We start from the raw sequence: 16,360 nt of genomic DNA, 5'->3' as shown, positions 1-16,360 counted from the left end.
CCATTGTCAGCATGGATGCAATTAATGTTGTGGCTATAGCACTGCAGACATCCTTACCTGAGCTTTCATAATTTACTATAGCTCCTTCACTTGGGCTGGTTCGCTTAATAGCATTCCTATATTTGTCCAGGATATCTTCGGCAGCCTGTGCCTGTGCACTTAGTCTGGGACTGGGATCATCTGCACAATGAGGAAAACAGAACAGGGAATAGCTCCACGTGGTGCTTGAGTTCAATGCAAAGTACAAACAACACTACATAACAAGTTTAAGACCCAGTAAGTCTTCTGGGCAGGTATGGACTAATCACAATAACCTCCTCAGTTAGGAAGCTAATTTCGAGCATTAAAACGTTCTCATTCCAAGTACATACATTTCTGTAAAAAGGAATGTTTCTGCTATTCCAGAATTTGGGGTGCATACTTTTAGTAAAGGATTTGCGAGGGCAAAATCATTTACAAACCTTGAAGTGCTGAGAACCTGTCTGGCAGCAAGTCATCTTTGTCTTTTTCTTGCTTTTCTTTTTTTCTAAATGGTATAGGAGCTGAAAATTACAGAAAATCTGCATAAGACACACCATACATGGAGACAACACAGCATGAAATCACAAACCACATTTAGAAACTGTAAGAAACCGTAAGATTAACATCAAGTAAAGGCTCCCTGAAGGGCATTTGTGTAAGAAACTGCACAGGTAATGCCTGAAGCTTCTCAGTAATACAAGTTCTCTTTTAAACAAAAAAGACAATGACATCCAAGCCTACTTGTTGGGTCAACAGGTTGTCTATTGTGATCATATTACTAATTATGCCCTTAGCAGCTACTGAGCTAAGCAGACAATCAGCACTCCCCAAAAGCCTTGAAGCATAGTGCCTTCTGAGTTCAGTATTTTTCATCTATAGATTAGGACATGAAACTGGCTAATTTCACAAATTTACTCTAGTCCTATATCCACACAGGTCCAGAGTCAAGCACTACTGTCAACTGTTTCTAGGAAATGCTTCTAATTAGTGGTTCCTGATAAAAGCTGCTATCCACTGTGCAGTATTAAAATATGTAGAAAAACAAAAAGCCAGTTAAATACTTTTATACAAGTCCAATTCATCTAAGAAGAAATCCCTCTCTGCAAAATGGGAACAATGTGGTTCTATTTTCACATGGGTGTTGTGAGGTTTATCATTTAGATACAATTGTATGTATGCAAAGTTTTAAATACCAACGATCAATTTTTAGACTGAACATGTACGTGCACTTAATATCTTTTACTTCTAAAACAGCACCAATACCCATAAATTCAAAAGCTCTTTCATGAACTACTGGACAGATTTGATCCTTTACAAGATCTGACTCTGCACTACCTGATTTTGTTAAGTAAATGTAGCAAACCAATTTTGGATTAAAACAACATAGAAAGGCAGATAATATTGCGAGAATGGACTGATTGCCACTGACTTCACGCAGTCAGCCTTTCAGACTGACCATTTAATATATGATATCACAGTAACTGGGGATTTAATCACAAAACATTTTCTATCAGGGCAGAATTATTGAAAACGACATGCAGCATTTCTGAAGGTGCCAAGAACATGTAAACGTGAGACTTCATTACCTTTGGGCATAGCAGAAACGAAACGCTTCCTCCACCAGGGTCTGTTTCTGTCAGATTTCTCATCATCACTATCTTTTCGTTCCTCCATCTATAGGGAAAGTCAGCTTATTATATTTCAGTGTGCTGAAATCTTTACTTGACTTTGTAAAATGGACGACGGAAAAATATTTTCTTGATTAGCAAAGCAGCATATAACACAGTAAAATAACTGAAAGTTTAAGTCCTCCTAGGGAGGGCTGTTTGCAAATGCAACTGTTTTTTCTGAACTAAAAGTTGTTCTACAACAGTCCCAGAAAAATCTCTCTCTCAAACGTTTGTCTTCAGTATGTTGAAACACTTTACTTCACAGATCCTACAGCTAAAGCACGTCATGTAAATCAAACAAAGGGGACCCTATTTGGGCCACTCACATTTTAAGCTTTGATGTTTTAAAAATCATACTACAGGTCACCTTTCAGAAGGTGCTAGAACAGCACGATTCTCCCCAGTTCACGTATTTCCGCGGCGCACATTTTTACTCAGAAATGACATGTGAGAAAGAGAACCAAGATGTAGCAGCATTTCAGCTTCACAATGGATGTCTTACCTCTCCTCTAGAGGAGTCTTTACTGGGGGATGAGGATGAGGATTGAGGCGCAGCCCCTGAAGCAGCTACTCCAATGTTGGGTATTTGTGAAGGAAGCTCCCTTTCTTCATTACCAGGCCGCCTGTTCCAGCCAGGGTCGCTCATAGGTCTCCGAACTGATGACACTATGTCAGAGCTTCTGCTGCGGACCAGTCTTTCTGGGTAGGAATGCCTTTGTTTGAATGCCTCCAAGTCAGCTGGGATTAAGATGTGGGAGCCAAAATTTGGGTATCTGGCCTCATTATTTCCCATAGCTCCTTCTAGAATTGGGGGATCTGGTGGTGGATGAGCAGGTCTTGCATAGTGCACTTTAGGCCTAACCACTGCTGATGCACCTGGAGCCATGAAACATTACATCAGTGAACCAAACATTAGTATTGTACTGTGGTGGTTATGCATGTACATAAGTTTCTCAAATAAACAAGGCTTTTTCCACCCAGTTAGATGGATAGCAGTGATTGATGTATTTATCTTAAAAACAAGAATGGCTCATTCTTTACAATTTACCTTCGTGTGATGACAAAGGGTCAAACAATGCAAGCAAAGAGTCCGATTGAGAAGGGGGAGAAGTCAAGTGACTGGCTCCTGAAACACAGAAAGTGGATCTGCATGAACCATTCACTGCTTCTTAGCTAAAGTGGGGCACAATTCGTAAGCTCTGGGAATGCTTTTGTAACAGGCAGCATTTAGTAAACGCTTAACACTTCAAAATGCACTGAAAAGAAGGCACCTGAAAGCACTCGCAGGACTGAACAGTCAAATTGTTATAAAAACCATAAAAACACAAACCAAACCAAATCCCACAGAACACAGAGAGAGGAGCAAGTCTCAAATCCAAAGAGCAGTCAAACTAACTTGGTAAAATTACATAGAATAAAGACTCACATCTGAGACTCAGCAGTAAACCACCACCTCCTCTTTCTAGTTAGAAGCATAAACACTTCCGATAAACAAATATGGAGAAAATGTTTGTAAATGGCTTCTCAAAAACCAGAATCCACATTTTCTAAATCGAAGTGAAGTTTTCTTTTATGCCATGTTTACCCCACTTTTTCTTGCTGGGATGTATAGTGTAACAAGATTTTACAGTCACAAATTCAACAATTCCTGATGCGCTCACTTAAGACATGGTTTAATTTTTCACTTACTATCCAAGGGCTTTACTTACCATGAGCTGTTTCATCCATATCAGGACTTGTCACAGAATCTTTACCTCCAAAGTCAGAGCTACATTCAGACCTAAGGTCCTCGATCTTATTAGGAATATCCTCAGAGGTTGCACTAATGCCTGACAAATGACAAAAGTGTCTGTAAGGGTCTTTGAGACAAAAAGGAGGCAGAAAGAAAAAACAAACTTTTGCACATCTGTAATAAGTTTTTGCTGCCAACTCCCAAACACTGATTTCAAGAGAAATGAGAGCTTGACATTCTAGGAGAAGAGCCTTGACTTTAGAATTCTGCACTGCTATAAGGTCTTGTAATGTTCGGGTTCCATCTTTGTATGCCACTGTTTAATATAGACAATATAAAGGACTGTAAGATTTGCAAATCATTTTCACAAATCTATGACAGAAGCAAGTAAGATAAAGAGAAAGTACAGAAGTGTGTTACACTAGATAGAATGAAGATAAGATGAAGGCAGGTGTCCATAGTGAGATACAAGGAAATTTGAGGCAATTTCTTAGATTCAACACCTTACTGCAAGTCTCTGCTTCTGTACAACAGATTCTCCAGATTCCACTGTTTTTGGCACGATGAAGAGCATGATGGGAATCAGAGTATGAGCACCAGACAAAAAATACCTTTGTATGGGGGAGCATAAATTTGATGAAACTGAGCACATGGCAAAACAAACTCGTTATCATCTAAGAAAGCAAAACTTGTTCCTGAAAATAAAGACACACCTGACACAACGCTGAGGCCTGGTGTACTGGGACGAGAACTGACCTCCCTCACATCTGTGTCATCAGAGGTGCTGCCCAGCCCGGAACAGCTTTCCAGCTCTTGTAGTCTTTCCTCCTGCTTTAGATCTGGGGCCTCTAAATGAGAAATGGTGCATTACTGCCCAGTGTTATTGTCATGTACAATTCACATACAAAAAGATGGTGTGGGGATTTAGATTTTAATGTAAAGAGTCTAGTTAACTTTGTCACATACTCTGAAATGAGACATTTCAGCCCATTCTACTTTGATGTACTGCAGGCAGGGCAACGCCGATAGTACTTTATCTCTATAGCAGCATTTTAATACACATATTTTTACTCTAAGAAAAAAAACCCTTGAATTAAGCTTCATAGTCAGAGACAATGGAACAATATAGTAAATGCTCATGAAAACATTGAAACTATAAAAACTCTGCCTAGAAAGATTGCCATAGACTGAACAGTGATCCGTTTACCCTTCATTTTTCTAAAACATTGCCAACAGCCACCAAGCCATGTTAGATTTGCTCTTGCATTAGAATCTAGTCCTCTGACTTACGTCCTCTATTCAGCATGGCAAGGTTAACAGCATCACAAAACTAAGCCCTTTCTGCTTATTAGAAATCCTTGTGCACTGAACCAAACTCACCCAAAAGAATTACAAACAAGACACATACCACAGCACATCTACTATCTTCCTAGTCATTGCTCACCATTCCCCCTTACCCCAAGCTACCATCCACAGAGAATAGCTACAAACTGGCTTATTGTGCAGCATAAGTGCTCTACTGGGTATCTTTATTTGCAATGCGGCAATTTTAAAGACTTCCATAATTTTTTAAATTTTATTTTGGAATAAGCAGCAGCCATCTTAGTTTGAGAAAGGACAACTATGATTATTACCTTCCCTTTGACATAGCTTGTGTTGTCTTTGGGCAGGTAATATTCCCTCTCAAAGTGATGGAGCCAAGTGATGCCCTTATCCAAAAATATTTATAAAACAACACTGTTCATATCAAAGATCAAACTAAAGAGCAATTGTGGGATTCTGACCTGAATCACTGGGCAATACCTCTACACTCCAAGCTTCACTGGTGGTTTCTGATATAGTTGACCCTGTGCAGGGATCAAGCAGCACAGATCCTGAACCTGGCAAACACAGCAAGCTGCCAAGCATGTTCTCTGCAGCTGCACCTGCACAACCAAGATGAGAGGATTCTAGTAAGAGACACCATAAACTGGATGCCAGTTGTGATTACAGAAGACACACAACATCTACTGAAAAGGAACAGAAGAAAGCACTCATAAGAAAGGTAGGATAGAGGTCTACAGTTTTCCTACAAAGAAGCTTGGATTTAACACCACTTATTTCATAAACAGAGAGAATGAGAGCTCCAAAAGCGCTTAACGTAGTTCTTTCTTGCCAGATGTACTGTCAGTTACCTGCAATTTCTTGCAAACGGTCTTCATCAATATTTGGATCAAAGTCACTGCCCAAGACATCTGTGCTCCAGGTCTCGCTAACAGTTTCTGATATGTCCCTATCATCAGTCAATCCCATCATATCACGGATTTCAAATTTACGGAGCTTGTCATCAAGATTATCCTGAGTCGTGGCTAGATAAAAATAAAAGGTGTTAAAAAAATTCTTCAACATGCTACAGGTTAGCATGCAACATGCTAACTAATTCTGTTAAGTAAAACAAAGTTTTAACTAACAAAGATCTGTACAGCACTTTAATACTAATCACAATTTTTGTATGTTCAAATAGATACAAAACAATAACACTCTTTATTCGTATTTGAGAAACAGACACTGACTTCTGTGAGAAGGTTTAAAAAGGGTATATATCTGCCAAACACCAGAGATCTATTGTAACTGTTTGCAACTACGAAAGACAGACATGAAGGATTGAGTGAGCATGATGAAAACTGACTGAAAGTGGGATTCGTTTGTGGAAGGAAAGAGACTGAATTCCTATCAGTTGGAACACTTTGCCCTTTCCAGTTAAAGTGCTAGTAACTACAAAACTATCTACAGTCCAACATTTCCAATTGCTACAATTCAAATTATCCTTTTCCCTCTTGAAAAGGAAGGAATCATAAAGCAATTTTAAAATATTTATTATGACGACTGAGATTTCAAAATAAAATGTAAGTTCACTGCTCTAAGAACGATGTTAACACTATTTTAGTGGACAACAATAACTTGCATTTATTTTTTCATTAGCAAGTGAGAGATATTCAAAAAAGTCTGAAAATAATCCAATGATATAGAAAGTCTCTTTACTCGTCTGACACATCCAATCTGGAGATTAAAAATAGACAGATTGAGAGGAATTGTATCAGCCTACAATAATCTCTTCACTTTCAGCTGTGTCTGTATCTACCTTGTTCATGTTCCAATAGCTGCAAGGCCTCAACACCATTGCTCCCAGAAGGCCCTGCGCCAAGCTCTGACACAGACTCTCCTTCTAAATCCAAAGAGGACACAGAATTGGAGCGATTTGAAGGACCTAGTGAAAATTGATTTTTCTGTTAGAGTTGTTCAAACTTGAAGACTAAACAATACAAGATGCAATTTACTAGCAAGACTGGAAGAAAAAACCAACCAACCAACCAACCAAAGACACCCAAGCTGTCATTTTCAAGTTAGCCACTTGTGAAATACTGAACTTAGGGACTTCTAAGGTGCCACACAACACTAACCAATCTTCAGATATCTTGCAACAAATAGTTAGCACATCAATATTAGTGTACTTTTAACCAAAATTGAAACAGACTTTTGTAATCATTGTTTTTCCTCTAATATTTGGATTTTATTTATTCTGAAAAACAAGGAGAGAGAAAAAAAAACCAATCATGGAAAGTTAAGTAAACCTAACAAGGTATTACCTGGGACATTTGAATGGCTCATAGAAGCCTATTCAATACCCCAGGGAAGCCTTTTGATGTGTGTGATACTCATATAAAAGAGCTCTTAAGAGCATTTTACATATTGAAAAAAAAAAATCGATAAATAAGATTAAAAAGTCAGTCTGGGAACTACAAATTTAAACTGCATTCATGCCAATAATATGTACCAAGTTGAAAATCCTTTTGTTCTTTTTCAATTACAATTAATTTGTCTCATCGCTCCAAGTCCAAAATGATCTTCGGCAACCTGTATGTCAAAGTTAGAGCCAAGGATGATTTTTTTATGGCCAGACATGACGGTAGGATTTGGGGGGAGGGAGGGAAATGACACTTTTATAACAAAAGCTTCTTCTAGAATTAAAACCTGACAACTTTTTGAATACTGAAGTAACCCTTCACCTTCAGATATTCCTTCCAGATTATCACTGCAGAGGGAAAAGCGCAAGGTTTTATCAGGTTTACCATGGAGTTTGGTTTCATCAACAGGGACATCGCCTTGTCCTCCATCGGCAAGCTGCATATTTAAGACCTATGGGGAGAGTGAATAAACATGTTTAATTAACTCAAAAATTAAATTTTATTTACAGTGACTTCTAGCAGCTGAAGCCAGATTTTTTTTTAACTTTTCTAGACCTGCAATGGCAGTGTCAATATCTAACAGCTCACATTTGAGGAAAGATCAGCTGTATCAAGACCGATCAGCAGTAGTGAGATTTTAAAATAGCCAAGATGTAAACGTTCAGTACGTCATGAAAATGGAACCTCAACTGATTTTTTACTTTCATGGCACCTTAATATCACATAGCAATCAATAATTACAGCACTCCAAGAGGAGGGAATTTGAATTATTGGGCAAGACACTAATAGACTTCAAAGTATGTTGCTCTCTTATTCAAAGAGCACGTTGTGCCAACAGCTGCCCATGAATAATGTAATACGTGGATTTTCAGCCTTTACAAGCTCTGATGAGGCAGTTCAAGTTTGCTCCCAAGCAACGTAACATGAAGTAACATCTCCACAAGCTTTGCATAATTAACACTTCATTATTTATTATGCTGCAGTTGTTAAGTCTGTTTAATCACTTTCATTCTAAATACTTTGTTTCGGGAGTTTATAACTTGGACATACACAGTAACTTTAGTCTATACAATTTTCTAGAGGATTAGCATAAAACTTAATATGCTTGTAAAGCACAGAACCAGTTCCTTTGGAGCCACTGAAATCTCTTCAATCTATGAATCAGAAGGGTTTACCCTACTAAGAACAAAGACATCTCTCTGCATAGAATGGCAAGGCAGGGAAGGATTAATGAAGGTGGGGTTTATCTGCTTTCAAAATCCAGTTGCAGACATCACGTTTACTTGGCAGCAGAGAAACTCTAAAGCCATATAAAATACAATACTTATTTTACACTGTTCTCCTTGACTTCTTCAGAGTTATTAAAACTGCCCACATGTCAACTTGCGTGCGTTCACACACGCTATCAGGGAGGGAAGACGGATAAATACTCTGTTCATTTACTATTTAGGTACTTAAAGTGACCACACAACCTTCTCTCAGATCCCTTCTGGCCCACAACAGCACAACGGCAAAAGATTCAGGAAGTGAACCACTGGCTAGATAAGTGGTGGAAGGTTTTGGATTTGTGAAATACTGGTCTCATTTCTCTTGGGAGAGGGGTTCATATGGCATGAATGGCCTCCATCTCAGTAAAAAGGAAACCCATCTCCTTGGGGATAGTGGCTAGAGTAATCAGGAGGGTGTTTAACTGCAAAAAGGACGAGTAAAAAGAGTGAAGCACTCATAAAAAAAAAAATCAAGATGTTGAGAACAAAATTAACCAAGGAACCAGGAAACACAATGAAACAAAATTTCTGTTTGATAAATATTTCTATTTTTCACCAAATACAGAACAACTGTTATATTCCCATCACATGGTGATGATTGCTCTCTTTCCATAGCTCTTGTCTCTGCAGGCCATTAAACAGAAGCTACTAAAAGTAGACATTTTTATATCAGCAGGTCCATATAATTCTTTGATGGAAAAGTTTTTAAAAAGCTGGCTGAGGATCTGGATGGACTGCTAATGAGAAGTTTCAATGTGTCCTAGAACTTCCCTAGCCCTCTGAAAGACTGGGGGAGAGGTAATATTATGCCAGTTTTAAAAAAGAGCAAATAGGATGACCGTGAGATTTTCAGGCCTACCGGCCTGCCAGATCCCAGGCAAGATAACTGAATGGCTGATACGGAACTCAACTGAAAATTAAAGGAAGGCAAAATTAAATACAAGTCAACATGGATTCATTGAAAACAGATCCTTTCATTCTTTTGATGAATTTACATGTCTAGTTGATAAAAGTATATATCAGTACTACTGCTTTGACTTGGCACCAAACAATATTTTGATAAAAAAGGACAGTCTACGGCACACATTAAATGGACAAAAACTGGCTAACCTGACGGATCTCAAAATGTAACTGAACTGGAAATTTTCATTGAGAGTCTATTTCCTGTGGGATCCTGTAGGGATCAGGTCTTGGCCCTATGCTATTTAATGTATTTTCAATTATCTGGAAGAAAACAAAGCCATCACTGATAAAATTTGCTGATGGCACAAAAATTGGAGTGGTAAATAGTGAATACAGGTACTGATTCAGATTAATATCCATTTTAAAACAGCTAGATGTAAAATGTAATCTAGAAACAAAGGACTGAAGCCATACTTACAAAATGGGGAACTCTATACGGGGAAGCAGTGTCGGAAAAAAATTTGGGGGTCATGGTGGATAATTAGATGAATATGAGCTCCCAGTGGGGAAAAAGAGCTAACGCAATTAAGAAGAAGCTTGATTAGGAATACAGAGGTTATTTTACTTCTTTATGTGGCACCGATGCAATTACTGCTGGAAAACTGTGTCCGACGCTGGTGCCCACAACTCAAGGATAGTGATAAATTGGAGAGGATTCACAGAAGAGCCATGAGAATGATTATAGGGTTAGAAATGTGCCTTATAGTAGCGGTTCTCTAACTATGGGTAGCAATCTCACTTATGGGGTTAGCTTAGATTTGCTGGGGGCCCAGGGCTCAAGTCTGAGGGTTTCAGCTCTAGGTAGTGGGGCTCCGGTTACAGCAAAGGTGGGCAATAATTTTTTGCTGGGGGCCACTGCAGACATTCTTGAAGTGGCCCTGGGCCGCACCGGAAGAGGTGGGGCCTCAAGCAGAAGGGGCGGGGGATTCCCCCAAGGTGCCCATGCCCCTAGTGGTGGGAGGAGACTTCGCATGCTTCCCCTTTTCCCCCCCAGACCAATCAGGGTGCATGATGCTTCTAAGCACCCGAGCGCTCCTCGCAGGGTGGGGGCAGGGAGGAGGAAACTTCACACACTCCCCCCACCTCCTGGCCCTGATCGACTTGGGGACAGGGGAGCACACAAAGCCTCCTCCTGCCCTGCCAACAGCCGTGCACTCCAGGCAGGGCAGAGGAAACTTCATGCACTTCCCCCTTGATTGGCCTGGGGGCGGGGGAGGAGCAGGGCCTCCGCAGGCCAGATCAACCCCCTTGGCAGGCCGGATCCAGACCTTGAGCTTTTGCTCAACCCTGGGTTACGGGCTCCCGCCTCAGAATGAAGCTCTTAGGTTTTGGCTTTGATCCTCCCATCCAAGGCGGTGGGATTTGGGCTTGGGCTTTAGTCACCTTGACTCGGGGAATGGGACTAGGGCAGGCTCAAGATTTGTGTAGTAAATCAGGAGGAGTTCCCAGTAAGGCTTGAGACCCCTACCTTATAGTGATGGACTCAAAGGTTACGTCTACACAGCAGTGTTATTTTGGGATAACTGACATGATTTCCTAACAACATCGTCTGTGTCTACACTACAAGCAGTTATTTCAACAATGTCAAAATAACGTCAAGCTGGAGGACTTCTTACTCTAAGGGAAGTCAAAGGAAGAGTGGTCTGCCTTCGACTTCCTGCTGTGTAGACCGTAGCTATTTTGACTTAAGCTACATAATTGACGCAGCTCAAGTTGCATAGCTTATTTCAGCTTTAGCCCTGCTCTGTAGACGTGCACAAAGAGAACACTCTATTAACATTAACACAGCCAAGGTTAAAAGGTTACTTGATTACCATCTCTAAATACCTACACGCACAATGTTTAGTAATGGCTCCTCAATCTAGCAGAGCCAAAGTATAACATGATCTGGTGGCTAGACACTGAATCTAGGTAAATTTAGACTGAAAATAAAGCATACATTTTTCACACTGACAGTAACTGACCACTGGAACACTTTAACCAAGGGGTATGGTACGTTCTCGTCACTGGTAATTTTTAACGCACGATCAGATGTTATGATAAAAGATATGGTCTAGGAATTATTTTAAGCAAGTTCGATAGTTTGTGTTATACAGGAAGTAAGTTAAGTGGTCTCCTCTGAGCTCAGAATCTATGAATGTGAGGCTGTGGCACACCCACCTATTACCCTGGATGCTGTATTAATCATTACAAACAGAAATCAGTTGTGGTTTGGTGAACATTTGCAACACCTAAACACAGCGAAACAAAAAAAGGGTTTTAGCCCTAATTCTGCAATTTAAATCTGGTCTTAGTTTGGCCCATCTCAATATTATTTCGTGGTCTGAATACACATTGTTCATTTCTCAACACGTGTTATTTACATTTGACGCCTTGCTCATACCTCATTTTCTGACATCATACCAGGGGTGAGCTGTGGACCTGTTCCCAAAGAAATAACCAGTACTTCTTCTGGCTGAATTTCCTGTATCGAATCCTGGGAGGATCCTTCATGGTCTCCATGCTGGTCCATTTGAATATTTGATCTACTTCTGCTACGGGGAGCTAGTGACATGTTAAAAACAGAGTGTTATGAATGTTTTCAATATTTAAACTTTCAGATTATCTTCAAATGCTATTACAATACAGAAGTGTGATATTAGCGCATGCATATCAAAGAATGGACAAAATGCAGAGCACAATTTGCAGCTTTCTGGAAAGATGGAAACTGATACTGGAAATGTGCAAAACTGACACACAGCCTGTGTTGTTATTTAACTATTGCACTACTGTGAAAACATCAGACTTGGAGCACAGTGGCTTAAGATGTATCTAACACACCATGCTTCTTCATTTATCCACAGACATTCCTGCCACAGTTATTTACACGCATTCTTCCTTTGCAATAGAAACTCCCCTCTGATTCTGTACCATTGCCAAAACAAGAGCACCACCAGAAAGGCTCTTCAGTTCCTGTGTTTAAAATACTTTTTAAGCAGTTTGAGATTTCAACACACACACACACCCACCCCACACACACCCCACAAAGCAACTGTGCCAACCTCACAACCTAAAGCATCTTACACTGGTAAGAAATCCCCACAATATTAAATAGGAAAATGCTCATTGAAAAGCACCAGGAGTCCAAGACAAACAAATGAAGAACATCTGGAAAAGTAAGATTTTGGATTTGGGTAATGAACCATTTATTGGTCCTGGCTGGCTTCAACAACTTAAAGACCCTGTTGTTGCTAACTAGAAGGGGGAAAAAAAAAATCAAGCTTCTTATGGCTTAGAGGTCTGTTCAGAAACAACGCAGAGGATGGATGGATGGGAGTGGGAGAAGGAGAGAAGACAGATGAAGTGGGGAGAGACAAAAAAATTTTGAACATGTAAGAACCAGTTCCCAATTTAAAATTCTTATCTCCAAGACCCCTTACCAGAATGAGAATCTCCCATAAGATGGTTTTAAATGTTTCTAAATGCTATGAACTAAGTCATAAAGTAACAGACTACAAATTATCTGCTACTATGTTTGTATAGTGCCTAAAGCCCAAATCCTGATTAAGAATTACAGGAGCACTACCTCAGTAAGTATGTAGGAACAGACATACTGGGTCAAACCTAAGGTCCTTCTAGCTCACTATTCTGTCTTCTGACAATGGCCAATGCCAGGTGCTTCTAAGGGAGTGAACAGAACAGATAACTCTCTAGTGATCCGTCCCCCATCCCCAGCTTCTTGCAAACAGAGACTCGGGACATCATACAAACAAACAAACAAACAAACATTTTTTAAAAACACCTTATCCCTTCAGCAGTCATCAGCAAACTCCCTGGACTACACCCAAACATCAGTAATAGTTACTCAACATACATAAGCTGATGCCTCCCTGAATGCCTGCAAGAACAGGCAACTCAGACAATGCTGTTCAGAAAAGCTACCTTAAGTCTGGACCTAACCAATAAAACTTCCTAGCCAATGTACAGCTCCACACAGGAATTAAGGCCCCGCATCCTAGGAGTTACTGAGCACTTCCTAATGAAGTCAACAGAAGCTAGACACACACTGCACAACCAGATTCTAAAGCAGCGTTACTAACAGTTTTCAATGTTTTGTGGAGTAACTCTTGGGGTTTAAGACAATTTTGGACTGATATAAAAGGGGATTCAAGTGTACACTAGATGGAATGTATCAAACACTACCTGTTAGACATGCTCATTTATCATTGTGTGATGGCATAAATGAAAATGCCACTCAGCCTGACCGTGGGTGGTTCTCCCCTGTTCAAGGCAGGTACTGATAAGAGAAATAAGCCCTTCAGAACTCAAGTATGCAACATCTTGCACGGGAGAACCACTCTGAGAGCTGCAGGAAGTCACAAAACACTCACAGACTTGAAGATCTGATGTTACACCACCAGGAACTGATCAACACACTGCAAAGCAACATCGCAAGACTATCCTGAGTATTTTGTGGTTCTCTGTAACTCCTTTTAACACAATCTTCTCTCTCTCTCTCCCCATTTTGGATACCTTGGAGAAAGAGTCAAGGACCTGAAGTTCCTTTTCTTTCCTATGGGATGGCAGCATGGCATCAGTTTCCTCTGTTGAAACATGGAAACTGAAACCAAATATGCAAATCTAAAAGTTAAATTTTTACCTTCAAATAACATGCATCAAAGGGAGACTGGGCTTTTTAGGTTACTACATTTTTTTGGCTATTTAAGTAGGAAGTGCCCTTTGCAACGGAACAAACAGAAGCCTGGCAGAAAGCAAATTAAAAAGAAGCATGTGAAGCATGATTTTATGAAGTAAATTCAAGTTTTACATAGAGGAAAAAGGGAAAGAGTCCATTACCCACCAAATGGGGTTACTAGATTTATGTGAGCTGTGAGATTGGTGGCAGAAGTATCCCAGGCAGTAATGGCTGCCAACTGTTGTCCTGGGTTTCGACAGCATTAAACAAAAATAAAATCAAGCCTTTGAACAACAAAAATATTTTAAACTGTAAAATAAATACAAACAAGAGATTACTTCACTAATGTAAGCCTAGAATAGAACAAACGTGCATAGAGAGGTAAAGATAACTCAGGATACCCAAGGTAACTGCTACCTTTAATTTATTATTTTAAATATAATATTTTGCACCCTAGGCTACAGATTAGATACAAAGCTCTTTTTCTCCTTTTTACTGAATATCAATATTCTAATCATATAATTAGACTCAGAGTGCAGTACTTCAGATCTACAGAAAAAAGTGCCACATTTTGAGATGGAATATTTTGAGCTGAAAAGGCATAAAAATCCTGAAATTCTAGGTTTCAGAATGCTCTACATTAAAATTGGTATACAGATTTAAGACAGCATAATTACAAGGCAGACTCCTCTCTTACACTGCTTACATTTTAGCATTATCATCAATGAATCCCCCAACCTCCATCCTGCCATTTTTCATATATTCGTTCCCAGATGTCTACACCTGACCTTCTTCCCTGCTCCACTCTGATCACTTGACTGATTGTCTCCACCCTCATCACCTTTATAGTGAGGATTTAAATCTACTTCCCCATGCCTTACTTCTTCCCAGATTCTCACCTTTTCCAGACTCTCCAGCATTTTCCTCACTAACAGCCTGCCACTTCTCTAAATATTGCAAAACCTGCACACTGCTTTTTCCTCCTACTCTCCCCGCACCTTTAAACCCTCTCTGAATCAATGTTGACAACTGCACTATCTTCACCACCACTCGAACTCTGACTCTTTCCTTGCCTTCTCTCCTAGCTACTGGCCTGCACTATTTCACTAACATATGCTAATTAAAGTCTACGTTCCATGCAAACTAGAACTCTACAAATTCAATTACACAATACAAATACACTAAAATTTAATATGATATAAAAGGCAGAACTAAGAATAACAAGACGAATTTATAGAAAGGAAAAATTACACTATACATTGGAATGATTAGATCATCAAATATTCTTCTAAGGAAAGTGGGAGAAACATTGAGAAATTTTGAACTTGACCAGACAAAGCACTAGAAAAATATTATAAAAAAAGTACAGTGCTGCTAGAGTGGTTACACCAGAAAGATGATCCAACAGATATTTTCATTACGAAAGTCTGTTTTAAAGACAGCTATGCTACCCACAAATACAAAGTGGAAGTGGAGTGAAGAAATCTTAAGTATATCCTACAAGAGGACTGAAGAAATGCTGAATACTCTGTACAGAGAGCAGGGAAGCCTATGAACAAAAAGCCTCTGATGTAAGATTTTTCTTCACAAGTTTCCTCACCTATAGGCAATCGATTTTTTTTGTTGGCTGGGGTAGTTGCAGGGGAGAGTTGTGGAGTACTGTAAGGAGTAATTTCAAGGCTGCCACTTTTTCCAGGTTTGTTCTGGGGTAAATTTGCCAACAGGTTTTCCAGAGCCATCCGATCTTCCTTCAACTGGTCACTCGACATTACATTTCGCATAAAACCAACCTAGGAAATTGGAGTTTGTACAATTAAGAAAATGAACATGAAGTTACATATTAAAAATCTCTACTGTAAATGCGTGCAGGAAAATATTACTCCTATTAAAGAACCAGAATATTACCAAATTAAGAAGTTGGCTGTATGTCATATAAACCACAGTCCTACTCAACCCTTCTAGAAGGTTAACTGAGGACATCGGAGGGGTTTCCACAGCACGCCCACTGATAACAACATCCAGGAAAGCAGCAACACAGTTCTGCAAGGAAAAGACAGGGTTGTTTTTGTTTTGTTTGTTTTAAGTGAATGGTTTCAAAATTTTAGAAACAAACATAAGGAACAAGAGGTCTACACAAAATGTACATGGGAATATCAGTTTTGCCACTTCTTACATAGATAGCAAACATCTTTTAGCCAATGAAAAGTAAAAAATTATGCAAATTTTAGAATCCCTTTCATTCCTTATTTGAATCTGAAAGTGTAATTTATCTAAATGCATTCTACACTCCTCGTTATTTCTCCTAT

General features: G+C 39.5%; 1 protein-coding gene across 4 annotated transcripts in view; it reads right to left on the bottom strand.

The window, feature by feature from the left end:
- GAPVD1 (GTPase activating protein and VPS9 domains 1) overlaps window positions 1-16,360 on the bottom strand; it is a 56,187-nt gene that overhangs the window by 14,076 nt on the left and 25,751 nt on the right. For 2 of the 4 annotated variants that reach the window (XM_075905686.1, XM_006114312.4), the window contains exons 5-18: window positions 15,960-16,094; window positions 15,655-15,844; window positions 11,763-11,923; window positions 7,470-7,599; window positions 6,545-6,670; window positions 5,598-5,771; window positions 5,208-5,348; window positions 4,137-4,271; window positions 3,401-3,520; window positions 2,740-2,817; window positions 2,194-2,567; window positions 1,608-1,695; window positions 462-542; window positions 58-180 (exon numbers count right to left, since the gene is read on the bottom strand). In XM_075905686.1, coding sequence (XP_075761801.1) covers window positions 58-180; window positions 462-542; window positions 1,608-1,695; window positions 2,194-2,567; window positions 2,740-2,817; window positions 3,401-3,520; window positions 4,137-4,271; window positions 5,208-5,348; window positions 5,598-5,771; window positions 6,545-6,670; window positions 7,470-7,599; window positions 11,763-11,923; window positions 15,655-15,844; window positions 15,960-16,094 — 2,056 coding nt within the window. Of the gene's footprint in view, window positions 1-57; window positions 181-461; window positions 543-1,607; window positions 1,696-2,193; window positions 2,568-2,739; window positions 2,818-3,400; window positions 3,521-4,136; window positions 4,272-5,207; window positions 5,349-5,597; window positions 5,772-6,544; window positions 6,671-7,469; window positions 7,600-11,762; window positions 11,924-14,219; window positions 14,301-15,654; window positions 15,845-15,959; window positions 16,095-16,360 lie in introns of all 4 variants that reach the window. The other 2 variants (XM_075905688.1, XM_075905687.1) reach the window with 2 other exon arrangements.

This window comes from Pelodiscus sinensis, chromosome 22 (genome assembly GCF_049634645.1).
Source record: "Pelodiscus sinensis isolate JC-2024 chromosome 22, ASM4963464v1, whole genome shotgun sequence".
Classification (NCBI taxonomy): domain Eukaryota; kingdom Metazoa; phylum Chordata; order Testudines; family Trionychidae; genus Pelodiscus; species Pelodiscus sinensis.
Note: the sequence above shows the minus strand (reverse complement) of the source record. Positions and strands in the feature narration are given on the sequence as shown.